At 31.8% G+C, this 18017-nt stretch overlaps 1 protein-coding gene across 1 annotated transcript in view; it reads left to right on the top strand.

Annotated features, from left to right (window-relative positions):
- Window positions 1–588: 588 nt before the first annotated feature.
- The window catches only part of LOC147063935 (achaete-scute homolog 1a-like), a 114452-nt gene continuing 97023 nt past the window's right edge, over window positions 589–18017 (top strand). Inside the window, exon 1 of the mRNA XM_085959119.1 lies at window positions 589–721. Within this exon, the coding sequence (XP_085815245.1) occupies window positions 589–721 (133 nt within the window). The remainder of the gene's footprint in view (window positions 722–18017) is intronic.

Here is an 18017-nt window from a genome sequence, read left to right as displayed (position 1 = left end):
TGGCAGCCGTAGCACGTGGCCGAGCAAGTCCAACGTCGCCTCTTCACTTGCATCATGATGAGAAGCTGCTTGGTGCACTATCTTATCTCCTCGTTACTCCTAAATTCATACCACCGCACACCCAGTATCCGTCGCAAATATCTGTTTTCGAAGCTTAGTATACGGTTGCTCTTAGCCTTCGTAAGACGCAATGATTAGCTACTGTAAATCAGCACCATCAGAATGCATGCGTAAAATGAGCGGCATTTGTTTTGACCGAGTACAATCGTGAGCCCAAGACACTGCGCATAGAGTTGAATGTTGCTCCAGCCATTCTCATTCTTATAGCGAGCTCTCTCTGCATAATGCCATCTCACATGATGTGTACCCCCAGGTATTTGTAACTGTCGACGCACTCGATGTTTTGCCTCTCGCTAGTCAGACGAGTTGTCATGCAACCCGTTGATTGTCTCTTGAATGCCCTCGATTGAGTTGTCGAATAGGACAGCGTCATTGGCGTTTTCCAGGTCAAATTGCTTTACCGTGGGGGTAACAGATATGCCTCGGTCAGGTGATATTGACTTTCGTAGTATAAAGTCAAAGAAGACGATGAAGAGATACGGAGAAAGAACACAAACTGAGTCTGACAAGCCTGACTCCGGTCATGTCTCCGAACCATTCCGTGACAGTCTCACCAATTCCGACACAGAATTTGTTATTGTGGTGCAGGCATTTGATTATGGCAACGATCTTGGGGGCGATCCCGTATGCTCCCATTATCTTCCATAAGGAGAGGTAGTGCGGACTGTCAAAAGCAATATCATAATCCACAAAGCAGCAGGGCAACGGACTATTCAGCTCGTGGCTCTGCTGGAGAAGACACCGAAGATTGTAAATTTGGTAGAAGGTAGAAACCCGGCCTGTTTTTTCCTGATTATGTGCATTATCGGGTTTATTATTAATTCTCATCAAGAGGATGTTTGCCAAAATCTTTCCCGGAACGCTGAGTAGCGTAATTCCTCGGTAATTGATGTCGCAGTTAAGAGGGTCACCTTTTTTGTGAAGTGTGATGATTTTACTGTTCACCCTGTCCCTCAAACAGTGCTCTTCTTCCCACACCTTTGTCATCAGATAAAACATAGGGTGCAGGATTGCGCTTAAGCTATACTTGGGGAATTCTGGATGTATGCCGTCTCCACCCAGTGCCTTTCCGTTTTTGAGTTTTTTTACAGCCATTTCACATATTTACTTATTCATTTAAAAGAACAAAACATTGTCGACATAACAAATCTAAATTCAATTCTACACAAAATGAGATTTACATTATAACAAATTTTACTCTCACAAGGGAGAAGATGAGAATATATAAAATAATAAAAAATAAAATTAAAATAAAAACATACGTAAGTTCAATTTTATACAGAAAAATAATATTTTGAAAACAAAATAGATAGCACGTCACCTAAAATATCTACGTCTTTGGGGAGCGCATTGACCAGTCTTGCACCCTCGCTAATGGTGCCTGATAGGCTTGACACGATCACGTTCGTCCTCAGTAATAAATTATGCTAAGCAATATTAAATGAAAAATTAAATAATATAGAGTGACTAACACTGTCTGAATTTTCGACATATTGTATTATAAAAATCTTGCCGAAATTGCCAAATGGAGGGGCCGTTACGTTCGGCCACTGTAATCATATGGCAAGAGCCTTGCATTTACTCGGACCCCATTGAGAGTTGTCACACGCCTCGCCAATAAGCGGTTTGCTGGCCGTAAATGGGGCGAGAAATGAGGAGAAAAGTTCTTCCGTCCAATTTTCTGGAGCCCTAATAACCAATTAGCTGCACCGGTGAAATATACACGCCTATGCGTAAGTGACGGCATTCTCTTTCGCGAAATAATTATTTGTAATTTGCACATTCGTAAAAAAAAATATGGAATAGCTACTATGTACGCGGCTGAGTAATGTTAGTGCCATGCTTTCAATGTTACAAAGAATGTAATGCATTTTTCCACGTATGATCATCCTAATTAAATAATGTTCCTTGATTGGTTATGTAACAACAAGAGCATTTTTATATGATAATAGCACTCACTATCATAATTAAGGTTACATTACATTGCATCCCATTCAGGAGCGCATACAAGGGAGGTTTCCGGGTCCAGATCCGCAACAGAAATGAAAAAAAAAAACTAATTATTTATTTTTTATATATTTTTTTTATATTTTATAAAATATTTAATATTTATTTTTTACAAATTATTTTTTATAAATTAAATGTATTTTTATATAGGTAAATGGGATATTACATTTTCTTTTTCTTTCTCATGACTGAGGTTCGTAACCCAGATGATTTGCCTATCGAACAGCCTTGTCAATGGGTTAGCGTCACTGCTCTCGGCATTCTACGAGACGCAATGCATGTAGTCCCTGGAATATACGTGGCACTAATTAATTGGGCACTTTTTTTAATTGCTCTAATATTCCAATTCGGTATGTTTAGAGATAAGACAGCGCTGACGACACATACGGACACTATACGACGAAATAACTGCAAGCCATCTATTTATCACTAGACTCAACGTATAGAGTGTCTGAGTCTGAGGAATGTATCTGGAAAAGTCCGTGATTGAAGCGACGAAAAGTTTTTAGTAGTCGAGGTAAATTTGAAATGCTGTGGCACCTACTAGATTTTGTTACCCCCACCCCTTACGCTTACACGGTATTAAAGTTATTATTTTTAAAGCAAAATAGACGTCCCCAAATCATTTTTCAGTATGTACACCTGAGCCTATCGTTTTGTTGATTTATTTGTTATGTACACTATTTGCGTCTAACAAATATTAAAAAAACTACATCTGAATTTGTCAGAACCATGATTCGAAATCTAAAATTATGATGTCATAATTACCACTCTTCCATCACGGGTTTATAAGCTCCTGTAATATCATGTTGAAATAATTGGTGACAATTGGAGATTTTACGTTAATACCTATCAATATAATATTAAAAAAAACTAAAACTAGGTTAGAAAATCAATGCTACGAAAAACTGGAATAACCGATACGATTCTCACGTCATAGTGTTATCTGATATCAATGACATTATTAATTTACAACGTACCCAATACAGTAGCTAGCAAGTAAATTCGCCCAAAGCGACATTCGCACGTATATAGGTAGACGTCACGCAATTTCCATTATCCGATATCACGCATCGGGAATTTATGGCAATATCACCTTTATTGCAATGGCGTTAGAACAGTGTTTCTAGTGTCAATGTTTATTTGAGCGAACCCGTTCGAACCGAACCATTCAGCAGACCCAACAAAAGGCATCGGGAATTTAGAGCAATATCACCTTTATTATAATGGTGTTAGAACAGATTATGCCATTCGGCAGACCCGATAAAAAAGTGAATGTCATTTTTTTCCAGATGCTTCGTCCATATTAATTTCATTGTCTGATATATATAATTATAGTAATATACTACACCAGTTAAGACAATATACTGTCACATCATGTGTGGCAACACAGCTTTAGTGTGTAGTATATAACACCTTAAACAAAAACAAGGATAAATGATTTACATATTTTTTTTTAACGGGTGACACATTCCTTACATTATAATAAATTATTCTTAGCGTAAATGCACTAGTTATCATAAAATTACAATACAATTTAAACAAACAATGGTCATAATATATTTATTAAATATCAGAAGTATGTAAACTTTATTAAGAGCTTTCAAGGCAATATTTTATTTATTTTACTGTAGAAAATTTAAAATGAAAATAGGTACTTTTTTAATATTTATTTAACTATATGATGATAAATATAATAATATGTTTGTACTTTATACCTTGACAAGAAAATCATAAGTGATATTTTGACGGTACTTTAGCAGTAATGCTAATTTACTGGACACAATTTTTACAGTATTTTGGTGGTAGATAATGTGGAGGAGATAGAAGGTTATTGTTGCTTCTTTGTTTGGAGGAGAGTTTATTTATCATTACGATACTAAATAAATACAATAATAAAGATGACTGCGTGAGGCTATAATCGCGGATACGGATGCACTGGTGAGATCGATGAGATCGAGAGATTGGTTATATTAATGAACTGAGAGACTGGACTCGAGTGAATTCGTGATGATAGTAGTACGTCGCGGGACGGACTCGATGAGTGAGTAAGGATTTATGGATGGTTCTACTTATTTATACTAATGCAATATATATTACAAGATACATTGTCGCAATTATTAAATCATAGCATACCCTACTGATCTAGTTATGATTGAGGAAATTCTGATATATTATATAGATAATTTTCGCTCTATTATTTTGTTTTGACAACAAAACATACATATTAATGTTTCATTCATGTAATGTTGAGTGGTATAATTGCTACAGTATTATTATCTCCATTTGCGCCGGTTACATATTGTAACACGTTAGTTACAATATGTCGATAATTTTGTGACAAAACGACAAATGATACAATAATATTATTATGTTATTCTGATACTAACCGAATACGTGAAAGTTTACTATCGAAACAACAAATGATACATTACGCTATTATGATACTTAATCAGTTGGTTATATTGGAGATACGCATCATATAAAAAACATGTTTATGAAAGGGATGGAAATACGTCCTTTTAATACATATAAGAGCGAGTTTTTTTGAGTATAAATGTCTAAAAATCAGAAAATACCATTTTGGTTCATTCGTTCTTATGATACTTGCGTCCCTTGATGTGTCAGTACTGTGCGATATATTTTAAAAATACTATAATCTCAAATGCAACATCAAAACTGCTTTAAAGATAATTTCAGTTGGCATTTAATAATATAAATATATAATAATAAATTATTGTAAAGAAATTTAAAAAAATATCTTTCTTACACAGTCCGTAGACACAAGTAGACGTTTACTATATAAATCTAAACATAACTATATTTAAATTCTGAATTCAATTTCGATCATCATTAAAACAATATCAAGAAATATGAAACATTGCCACCATTTAAAATAACGAAACTAAAACAAAGACCATTCAAATTAAATATACCGCATTTTGCACTGTTGCAATGTTGCACTCAATTGCGTGCAGTGAGGATTTCTCATAAGCTTGCTGTTGGGAAAATCCATTTAAACCAATATTTAGGCAGGTATATTACAACGTTTTTATTAACTCGTATTCTTATTTGTCCGGTGGATCTTTGTCCGATACAAATCTTTCAATCGATATTTAACTAACTTCCCGACTAGCTAGACATTTGAAACTTTAGAATATATCAGAACACGATGCCAATGCATTTTTAATACTTTTAACCATCTTTAAGTAGAATAGAATTCATTTTCAGTAACTTCTGTTTTGTATGAAAAGTTATTTCGACACAATTATTGGTTGCTAGGGGTCTGGGGTCCTAGCAACTAAATTATTAATATAAACGTGCATTACTATGGAAATCAATATGAAATTTTAGTATTATTTCTATCAAGTACAATTTTTTTTGATCGTTTAAGCTAGTCAAGTCAAGTCAAGTTTATATGATTCAACAGAAAATTTAAAAACGTTTTATATAAAAAGTTCTTTTTATCTTGTGATTATTTTTATTAGCACTCACAGAAGTTTTTGGTTCAATGAAACTATATTTAGTTACATCATTTGGGAGATAAAAAGTAAAAATAAATATTTCTTACACTTAATTATATAACAACATAATACAACATAAAAATTATAATACTTATGCATCGAATGCCGTAAAAATAAACAGTAAATAAAGTATATTCAAGCATACAATGTTATCAAGACAAAGTATATCTAGGCATGCTCCGTATCAACAGCTTCTATGAACCACATTCCACTGATCAACATATTGATGTCTCCGAATATGTGTGATCTAAAACCTATATAATATTATTATATAATGAGAAATCATTCTTTAACTATATTTCCTGTTTTATCATTTATTTTTATTTATTTATTTAAGAATACAAAACATTGTGGACATAACAAATCTAAATTCAAGACGTACACAACATGAGATTTACATTATAAGTCAAACATTACCCTCACAAGAGAGAAGAGAATATAGAAAAATAAAAATATATATTATAACAATAATAATAACAAAAAAAAATAATCAAAACATACTTAAGTACAATTTAATACAGAAAAATATAATTTTTGAGAACGAAAAATATACAATTTTATACAGAAAAATACAGTTTCAAAAATAAAATGCAAAGTACATCATTGAAAATGTCTATATCTTTAGGGAGCGCATTTACTAGTCTTGCACCCCTCGCTAATGGTGCCTGATAGGCTTGACACGAGGAAACGGTTCCAATCCAGAATAAATCATGACTGCGACCACGTAGGTAATTGTAAAATATGCTTTGATGAACAAAAAATCATGTGCCATCACACTCATGGTTTGCTATCTCTTACTTTCAAACGTTACAGTATGTAACGGTTAATAATAACTTATTATCATAATTGAATATTGAATTTTTTTACACCTTTTTATTTATCCGATATGAATACCTGTATATATTTTATATGTATGCATCGTATGTCCATACGTACAGCATTACACCATACTATAATAATATTTTAATGTAGGTATGTATTAATATAAGTAAGTTTTAACATTGACATTTTTACCAACTGTTTAAATAAAAATATTGTTCATTTTATGAAAAGTGGTTATTAATTGCATTTGAAGATGATGTACCTAATTAATTATTAAAACTTGCTGTAGCTCTCACTACCATACACTTCTTCGCAATATTATCTTTATTTGTTCATAAAAATATTTATCTAAATATTAAGAAATTTTGTTTTCTATGGATCCTTATTAGAACCGGTACCCGTGTGTCAATCTCGGCCCGATGAGCGTTTTTCATAACTTTATTTTAGTTAGATACAATATTCATACTACTTACATGAAAAACTGTACAATTAATTAATGAAAATAATCTCTATCTAATCTAATGCATATACAGTAAAAGCATATATTTAATGTATAATATTATGTTGGCTGATTCACATTACATTAAAAAACGTGAGCTCGAGTCTAATCTGCTCAACTTTTTACCCTAGATTTTAATTATTGAAGACAGATCAAACTCATTTTAATTTGTGGGACTACTACCACAATTTATTGTATAAATATATAATTTATATATTACGACTCCGAACGGTTTTGTTTTTACAACTTCTACAATTTGAATTAATGTTAATTGGCATACATCTAAAATAAATAATTTTTTCAGAAAAAATTGGCATATTGTGTAGTATTTTAAATTTTAACCTATTTGGTAAAGCTTGTTGTCCGGATTGTAATGGATGTGAATTTAAGTCCCATTAAAAAAAAACTAATATATTTCTGAGATTATAAAGTTGGAATTTTGTACGTTTTAACATTTTAAAATTTTGTGTAATACTCAGCACTAAATTTTGAGTTGTCACTCATACCAAATTATTTTTTGAATGTTAGTTCTTTTTACAATATTATATTTGTACGCAAATATTTTTGTAATTGTATCAGTTTTGTTCCTACACAAATTGGATACAAATGCCTGTGTTGCTTCCTACCAGAGCACGCGTGGGTGAATTCGCCAAATGAGGCGCCTAAAATTCACAAGAACTGGCCTCGTTTGTTGTCGAAAGTGCCTTCACGCCCTGAATGGAAAGCGTGATGTCCTGACAAAGTCTTCAATACTGTCAATCAACTGGATCTTGAGAAAAAGTAACAAATGCAAGTGAAAACTTTTAACAAGAGTACTTACACAATTTGTTTTGTTTACCATACGTTTTTAGTTTGTTAACATTGCTGGGTAACTTCACATATAAAAAAAAAACAAACATTATACATTTTGATTGCTACATTGTAGTGCCTATTGAAAAATTGTATTTCTCTCTGTAACTGAGTAAATAAAATGCAATGGTATATTATGTAAAAGTGATTTACTAGTAAATACTATCATTTTGTCTTTCAATTGTTTCGATAGATCAATTGAAAAAGCCCAAAAAATCTAGTAGGGTACATATTGTATATAATATCTAAAATTATCATGATTTGACCAAAGACTACAGAATTAATCTTGTCATTTACTTAAAAAAAAAATTGGGTGTTTATAAAAAAATAAATTTAGCTAGAAATCTACCCTCCCTTTTAGTAAATAAAATCCTAATCTACCTATGTTTTTAAATATACATATTATTTTTAATTACTGAATATATACCAGGTGTAATATTAGAAGAATCTATGATGATAAAATTACATATTTTGAAACAGCAGCAATAACAAAGTTATTATAAAAATCTTGCATCAAATGGGATTCCAATACAAAATATTTGCTAGCCAAAATACTCTTGGTAACGATAGGATAAAAATTTTGCGTTACTAACAAGCTTACGTTGTGTATTTGAATTTTGTTGATTTCAAGTTCTTTGCTGATGTTATTTAAAGTTATGAATAATGTTTCTCTTACTAAATTTGTATTTCAATTTTACTTACAAACTAAGCATTTTTACTAATTTAAAAGAATGTGTAATTCTGAATCCATAGGTATTTACATCCATAAGTACCATTTTTAAAAACCCTTTTTTTTATTTTTGATGGACAATCACACGTCATTTTTTACAAACTTCTACCATAGTGAAACAAATTGCAATACAAAAGTGCCTGTCGGCTGTGAGAAAAATATAAAAGAACAGCATTTTTATATAATCACCGAGGTGTAAAATGACTTTTTAACGAATCTACCGCTAAGTTATAATAGTGACGAGGCAGAAAAATATTCTTAGTATCCTTTGCCTACCTTTTGGCAAGCAATTTCACTAGAAATATTAGCAGCATCATTCGACTATTATACGTAATCATGAACGCCTTAAAAAACAATGAGATGAGAGCTTTTGGAAAAGAAAACCGTTGTTTATAGGATAAAAAGCTCTTAGTTATTTTACTTTTTTGTAAAGGTATGCATAGAAAAAAGTTTACGCTGATTTCAATGTTTGTTTTCTTGATTGAAGATTTTAACACACCGCTTTGTGAAACATCAAAATATCTTTAAAATTTTAGTTAGGCTTTTTTCTCAAAATGAATAATGCATTAGTGACTTGGAAATTTTATTGGTCGATAAAATCAATAAGCAAGTATCGATAAATTATATGAAATTATCTATTTAATGGTTGAATTTAATAAAAAAAAAATTTTAAGTGAACACAGTAAATATTAGTTACTAAGTATAATAATATATAAAGATATGGCACTTAGATATCTTGAGCAAAAAAAGTATTTATTAAAACACAATAAAAATAATTAACCAATATTTAGGATTATTTGAGTCTGGCTATTTTTCAGTTTGTATAAATTCTCTAAATAATAAATTAATAGAACACTATCTAAAAAAATGAAAACAAATTTTAGTCTTAGACATTTGAAAGGGTTTTTATTTATACAAAACCGAAGTGACAATCAATTTTCATTAAGTATAAAATATATTATATTAATTTTCGCATTTCACTAAAATGTATGATTTTCAAATTTATTTGTGATAGTATTTATATGATTTCTATTTGACAGCAGTATATTAACAAAATTATTTTATTTTTCGATATCAAACCTATAAAACCATTAAGTAAGTATAATCATAACTGAATTACATTTTTTTAATGAAAAATTTGTTTTTTTTCAACGAATAATAATTCACCAGTTTTAGGAATGTAACACTCTATATTATATTGAACATACATAACATGAAAACACCTCATATGTACCTACTAGATAAAATTACATTTGTAAAATCAAAAATCAACGCAAAAATAACGCAATTTGATAAGCATTTCATGTAAGACCTACTAGTTGAAATTATCGTAATTAAGTAGGAGGTCCGTAACTTAATTGGTTAAAGCATATTGGCGCGATAACATTGGATACACGGGTTCATTATCAGGCGTCGTATTATTTTCTAGTGGGTATTTTCAAGGCATGTAAATTACAAATTATTTAAGAAGGTATTGTTTTGTTTTGAAAAGTATTCTTGATAATTAAGAAGGAAGTATTTTTTTAATATCATATTTTCTCGACAGAAATATATTTTATTTATTATAATGGGTATAACTAATAACACATAAATAATGTTTATAATTTATTTAAATAATAATAAATTGAATCAGTGTAATAAAGGTAGGTACGTTAATTTCACATTTTAATACACGAAAAGCTTTTCTTACAAAACGCATCTTCCTGAATGGTATATTTTAAATTTTGATCATAAAATTTAAATAAATTCTCACCGCATTCTCAGTTTCAATAATTATATATTAAAGTTGTTTTAAAATGTAATGAAATGAGTAGCCAGCATTTAATAATCATCATATAATTTATATGCAATTGAATTTATATGATCTTTCATTATTTTTATCACTTAACAGCTTTAAAATAATAAACGTTAGCACCTACTATATAATTAAAGCATTAGTATAATTTTAACCAGAGGGTTTTATGGAAGTAAAATATGATGTCAATTATCATTAAGAACCTTTGTAATTTGGAAGATTTTCTACATCCATAAAAAACTGGTTACTGTAAAAAAATATATATATATATATATATTAATAACGTACGTAATGCCAGTCTATACGTAAAGTTGGTAAATTACCAACGTAATTTGCATAACTACGACAAACTACTACACGATATTATTTATTTAATATTGTGTATATATGTAAAAAAAATACCACAATAGTTGTGCACTACTAAATCAAAATAAAGTAAAAAGAATAATTATTTATATTATTTCCCGATAAAACCTTCAGATTAAGGAAATCTGGATATATTTAAAGCTTAAAATAAGTTAACTATAATGTTGGTGAAGAAAGGGTGAACAACTGCAATCAAGATAAAACACATAATTTTATAATTAACTATTTCTTTTATTCAACGAATAATTCACAAGACTTAAGAATATATCATTCATCATTCATTTATAAATTATTAGCAAGTGCAAGTAGTTACTTCTAAAAAATATTGGAGAAATTCCACGACGTCGGTTAGTAATCGAAGTAATAGTAAATAGTTACCTACTTTGATTTAAGAAACACAAATCGATTGCCAAAGTAGCTTGATTTGGAAGAGCACTGATAAGTAGTTATTAAAATTGACCAATAGCTAAAATTTGTCGCAATTAGTATGTCACCTCGTAGCATAGTGGTAATGCACGGATCAGGGCATAAACCTGGGAGATACGGGGTTCGATTCCCCGTCGGGTTGGCTTACTTTTTTTAAAAAAAAGATTTTTTCTATTGGTTATAATATATTCTCTCAGAAAGTGTTTTTCAAAATTATATATGTACATAATTTTATATTCAGAATTGTCCAAGATCTGGACATCTGAGAAATAGTGACTTATTGCCATTATCCTTTTGCATACTTACTAAATTTATGAGTTTACATCTAATTGCATATGAGCAAAGACACAATCCAGAGATAATTATAATTAATTCAGTTTGGCAAATAAATCGCATGATTTTAATACGCATCATTACGGCCAATTACAAGATGTAAACTACATTAAATGTAATTTTAGTGTAAAAGCACGTCTTACTCATTATTTACACTGGATATATCCAAAAAACGGCTTAAATGTATAAAATAACATATGAATAAAACATCATATTTAGTTTAAAATATATGTGAATTAGCATTTTGAACAATTAATTCTACAAAATTGTTATAAACAGTGAAAACGAAAAAAATTAATACATTTCTTTTTATGATGTCCTACAGTATAGACGGATATCATATTATATAATATATTTAATAACATTCCACTGGCTAAATACTTAAAAATCAATAATTATTGCTGGATTGATATTTAATAAATAGAAAGAAAATGTATTCCTGAACGATAAATATGTATTTATGATGAGGGTTTATACTCTATAGGACAATTTTAGAAATAATTGTAGCAATATTAGTAATTTTAAATAACCTAATATTTCGATACGAAAAATAAAAATTAATTTAGGCAGTTAGAAAATTTGGTACTGTTCGGTTATCAGGAATACAGCGGAAAACACATTTTTAAAATACCCGATATACTGGATTATTTGTTAGTTTTGGATAGTTTAGGTTAGGTTAGGTTGGGTTAGGTTTGGTTAGGTTAACCCAGGGGTCCGCAAACCGCGGCTCGCGAGCCGCATGTGGCTCTTTGGGTATTGGCGTGCGACTCTTTGCCAAATTCCCAATTTTTACAAAAACTTTTGCAAAATTCACAATTTTTATTTTTGATTTGTACACTTATTGTAATATAATGACATTATCGCAAGTCTAATTTTTCCTCCGTGATGGTTGATGCAAAAAGGTATGATTGTGTTGTTTTAAATCCCCCCATTGCAAAAGTCGACATATTAAATTTTTCTTCACTTGATATTGACACGAGCACTTTTGAAATACAATTTTATTGGTGGATTTAACAAGCAAATAGTTATGGAGCTAAAAATTTGTATGTCTTGCCACCAAAATTGAGGATTTGGAGTGAGATAAATGCAATTTAATTTCACAACACACAGATCTACATAAAGTAGATACTACGATCGAACTCATATTCGAGTCTACACAATAATATGTATGTGAACAATCATTTTGAAACATGAATAATATAAATAGCATTTAGATAAGCCAAATAACCGATGAGAAGTTTTTGGAGTCGCACCTGAAATTAAAAACTACAAGTTACATACCAAACATACACACTCTCCATAGAAATGCAAGGAAGGTCATTGTTCATATTAGTTTTAAGGAATGCGTAAAAATTGAATGTAATTCATATTCTGTAAAAATTATATTTATAATGTCAACCTTAAAAACATATAATATTAAGTATTTATGTTAGTTTTATTCGGGAAATATTGTCCACTTAATAAATAAACAATTATAAAATGTAATTAATTCATTTAAATAAATCATATTTATAAAAATATACGTATGGCTCTCGAATTTTTTTTAACCGTTGTGCCACTCATATTTGGCTCTTTTGGTTCAAGAGTTTGCCGACCCCTGGGTTAACCTAACAAATAATCCAGTTTATCGGCTGTTTTCAAAATGTGTTTTCCGCTGTATTCCTGATAACCGAACAGTACTGAAAATTTCTAGTTCCCTGGCGTAAAACTACCTTAGGATTTTGTTAGTACGTCTATATTATGTTGTCACATTATTAATGGTAATATTGTATCGAAGCCCTCATCAAATATCCTATTCATAAATATCAGGGTATTCTCATAAAAAAATAGATAATTTAGAATAGAAATAAATAACTGTATATACATCATGGTATGGTGCATAATTATTACAAATTCGAATTGATATTTTTACAGTATATTTTTCCTATTCTGTTATTGACATAATAATTTTGCATTTTTTTGCTGCACATTGTAATAATACCTAATGCGTTTTGCATATCTTCGTCTATGACATAATCGGCTACCGTCTATAAACAACTCTACATAGATAATTTGTATGTAATGATTTGTACATATTATTATGTCCATGGTTGTCACATTAAAAATAATATAGTATTACAGAAATAAAATATAATTTTAAATAATTCTATCGAGAACTGATTTTTATTAAATTTAAGCCGGTTTTTTATAACCATGTTCATTATATGTATCGTATATGTAAACAATTATCGAAAAATTGAGTTGTATCATTCCAAGTAATAATATGATAAGATTATACTAACAATAATTATTTCAATTCGTATAGTACCTACCTACTTTGTATCAAGCAATACTATAATGACGATCTTTATGTCCGAAACTTTAAATTCAACCATTTTGTTTTAGATTTAGTGTATCGACTTAGATTCGGACAGTGTGTTCGTTTATTTTATGTGTATCATTAGAGAAGGTCTATAATGCCATTTGATCACCGTAAAACGATCAATGGAACTAAATGAGATTCTACAAAACTTTTCAAACTTTACAAACCGAACAATTAAATTTGAATATTTTGAATTACTTTTTACCTATAATATCTAAATAACGAATATTATGTGAACAATAATTAATCGGTGCCGTAGATTAAATAAGTACTATCAAGGCTTAGAATTTATAAAATACTAGTGTGGCTCCCAACTGATCTCCCGCCAGACCTCTAACTGTACTTTGATATTATCAATGCGTTAAATGACAACATGCACCAATGCAATCTTTAAGCTCCATCATCTCAAAAAGTATATAAATGACACCCTTTTCTTACATTAGTGATGGGTTCAGATCGGTCATGGCATTAGTAATAAAAATGTGTTTTTTTCGGACTGCGTTCAAATTCTAATAATATAATCACAGAACAGATATTCCCTGAATATAATATATTTTCACTTAATTAGCATGTTTCTCCCTGGGTATACAGTAATTAAAGTTCCCACCACCACCCGTCATATATGTACAGCCGTGGATATGCACGGCCGCTTTCTATGACGCTTTAAACGTGTCTGAAAGAAGTGATTTTAAGTGCTCATTCCGTCCCGAGACGGAGCCGCACGGGACTGATGCTGCAACCATGCACCGTAGTGCTTAAAGAATAAAGTTAAGAAAGATTTTTTTTTGGACTGGCTCTGCTGTCCGCTGACATTAAGCGCTTCGTGTACCCGCATACTGAGTGTCACGAATTGAAATGGATGAGTCTACAGAAGAGTCGGGACTATCCCGCTCCCCATACGAAACTGCAAATTTCTCGAATACCGCAAAGTTGGCCTCGGTTGCTACCAGATCTCCATGACCAATTGGGCTCGTGTGAGGACGGACCCTGGCAAACAGCTCCACTCGTTCGAGTTCCATAAGCGGGCAATCCCAGAGGATGTGTTTAACATCTTGGTGGTCATGCCCACATGTACAACCCGGCCCATCTACTATCAAGCCAAACTTCGAAGTTGCCATGGCCGGTAAGAAACTGGCTAATCCAGTGCGAAGGTTGGAGTCTTCTAGTTTGGTGCCTGCGTCTGGAAAAAAACGGTAAGTGTGCCGCCCCTCGGGGGAGGCGATCCACCTCGCCTGCCATGCCGCAAATGCGGTCTTGTACACAATGTCACTTATTATAGAAAAAAAATGAGCGGAATACAAACATTGCAGATTTCAGCTTATATTTTACACAGCAGATAACAAATATTCAATTTAATCGCAATCGAACCAATTGCCCTTTTACATACATATTTGGTAAACGTGTAGTTTTAATTTAGATACGAGAATAAGTCCTTAGAAAAGCCGACAGGTGGCGCGACTAGTACTGTAAGCGGTTTGTTTTCATGCAGCGGCACTACCGATTCAGTATGCTGCGAAGTTTCAATCAGATTGGTCGGGTTGTTGTGTGTTTCTCGTACATTTAAAAAAAAATTTGCTTGTGGAAAATAGAAAAATGGAAAATGGAGAAAATTGAGTTTAGAGCTGTTATTAAACATTTTAATATAAAAGGGTTAACAGCAAAGGAAATATAAAATGAGTTGGATTTAGTTCACGGCATATCTGCTCCTTCACTTGCAACTATTTATAACTGGTTAAATGAATTTAAACGTGGTCGTACATCAACAAAGGATGAACCACGCTCAGGACGTCCTGTAGAGGTGACTACATCAGAAATGATCAATAAAATCCACGATATGGTGTTAAGTGACCGAAGATTAAAGTTGAGTGAGATAATTGAGGTTACAGGGATCTCAAAAGGTAGCGTCATTTTTATTTTACATGACAAATTGGGCATGAAAAAAGTTTCTGCAAGATGGGTGCCGCGTTTGCTCACAGTCGACAATAAACGCAATAGGGTGGTGGCCTCTAAAGCCCTGTTGTCGCTCATGCAACGCAATCCGGATGAATTTTTTCGTCGCTTTGTGACTGTAGATGAAACATGGATATACCACTATACTCCCGAGACGAAAGAACAGTCAAAGCAGTGGATTGCGAAAGGCGAACCATGTCCAAAGAAGGCGAAAACCGTAAAATCATCTGGTAAGGTTATGGCTACTGTATTTTGGGATGCACGTGGAATTATTTTCGTTGACTATTTGGAAAAAGGAAAAACAATAACAGGGGATTATTATGCACCTTTATTGGACCAGCTAAAAAACGAAATTGAAGAAAAACGGCCTCATTTAAACAGGAAAAAAATCCTCTTTCATCAGGACAATGCCCGTGTTTACACATGTTTACGATCAATGGCTAAAATTGAAGAATTGAAGTTCGAATTGGTCAACCACCCGCCGTATTCGCCAGATTTAGCCCCCAGTGACTTTTTCCTTTTCCCAAACTTAAAAAAATGGCTAAGTGGACAACGTTTTTTTTCAAATGAAGAAGTCATCGATCGGACAAATGCTTATTTTGAGGACCTTCCGAAAACTTATTTTTCTGACGGTTTAAAAAAAATTGAGAAACGTCTAACCAAGTGTATTGAGCTCCAAGGAGATTATGTTGAGAAATAAAAAAAAATAGAAAAATAAAAACTGTTTTAATGCTTTTTTCTAAGGAATTATTGACCCACCCTCGTATCTAGCGAAAGAATACGAAACATGCAATTTAATACAATTTACTGTTAACATCATGTCATGTTTAGGTAAGTGATACAGGTCCCTGAAGAGTCTTTACTGATATACTGACACGTCGGTGAAAAAAAAACTCAAAACAAATAAAATCTGACTAAAGAACTGACATCTAAGCCATCCGAGATAACCAATTCAAGGTGGTGATTTTATACGCATGGACGACAGAAGCGTTGATAGGTGTTGAAGGCCCCTTACGAACATTTTGGCTATGTGTTAAACCCTCATTGGGTAATTATTCAAATGTAGCATTTCATGATTTTTATTAATATTCAATTGATTTTACATTCCGAAAACTATCTGAGCACTGCTTCATATTATTATTGTATATAATATTGTGTAATTAGTGTCAAAAGATTATATGTGCTTATAATTCCTCATTCATTCCGACCATGTCCGATCCTAATAGGTTCATATGGGCCTCCACAGAATGTAGGTTTGTATTAACAGATTTTGTTTTTTTAGGAGGAATGGATGTCACCCACTTCCTCTACCTATTAGGTCCATACTCTGACTCATCCACAAATTGAAAAAGAATATGTGTACTTGCCAGACCCAGGATTTGAACCTGGTACCCACGACACTATAAGCCGACGCGTAAGCCGCGCGGCCATCGTGGGGTTTATTATATTTTATAAAATATAATTAACGTAGTTTTAATCAATGAATATTATTATCTAAGTTTGTAAACCTATCTAATGAGAAAATAGTCGTAAAAGAATGAAGGCTACGATGCATGGTGACACAGTAAGTCGAACCCTTTCGAGTAATCTAACCCAAATGAAATGTGTATGATTACTCAGAGACGTATCATTTGATGAGTAGAAGCTAATTAGATGGATTTTATTGGGTTCAAATGGACCACCTAGAGAGCACGTACCAGCATTCATACAACAAGCCTCGTGGTCCTATTAACTTGCGTAGGAGTTTTATTGATCTTTTCTCGGGCGGATTGTATTCCTGTTTTTTTAATGACGCTACCAACGATTAATAAAAAATCGTAGATGTGGACTGGTATAATCATTCAATAATCAGTACTGACATAATTATACTCTAAAATTTTGCTGAGAGTTTAAATGAAAATAATACAATACAAATTAATACAATCAAATAAAGGGTTTGTTTATTGCAAAATAATATTTTCTGGAGCCGGCAGTAGAGTGGTAACAGAATGTACCTTCGCCTCCAACAGCATAATATTCCGGGTTAAAATTCTACAGTTGTCTTAATATCACTTGGTGTTTGTTCAATGCGTATGTTAACCAAAGGATTTTTAGTATAATTATATCCAATCGTTCCTTATTAAAACATGGTTTTCAAGTTAACCTTCGCTCTGTGGATACATTGGAGCCATATTCGAAAATGAATGTTTTATATTATTCTTCTTCTTTATTTGCCATATCCGCCCCTTAACTGG

The sequence above is a fragment of the Rhyacophila brunnea genome, unplaced genomic scaffold, assembly GCF_057557595.1.
Source record: "Rhyacophila brunnea isolate RB1 unplaced genomic scaffold, BYU_Rbru_1.0 scaffold_8, whole genome shotgun sequence".
NCBI lineage: Eukaryota > Metazoa > Arthropoda > Insecta > Trichoptera > Rhyacophilidae > Rhyacophila > Rhyacophila brunnea.
Note: the sequence above shows the minus strand (reverse complement) of the source record. Positions and strands in the feature narration are given on the sequence as shown.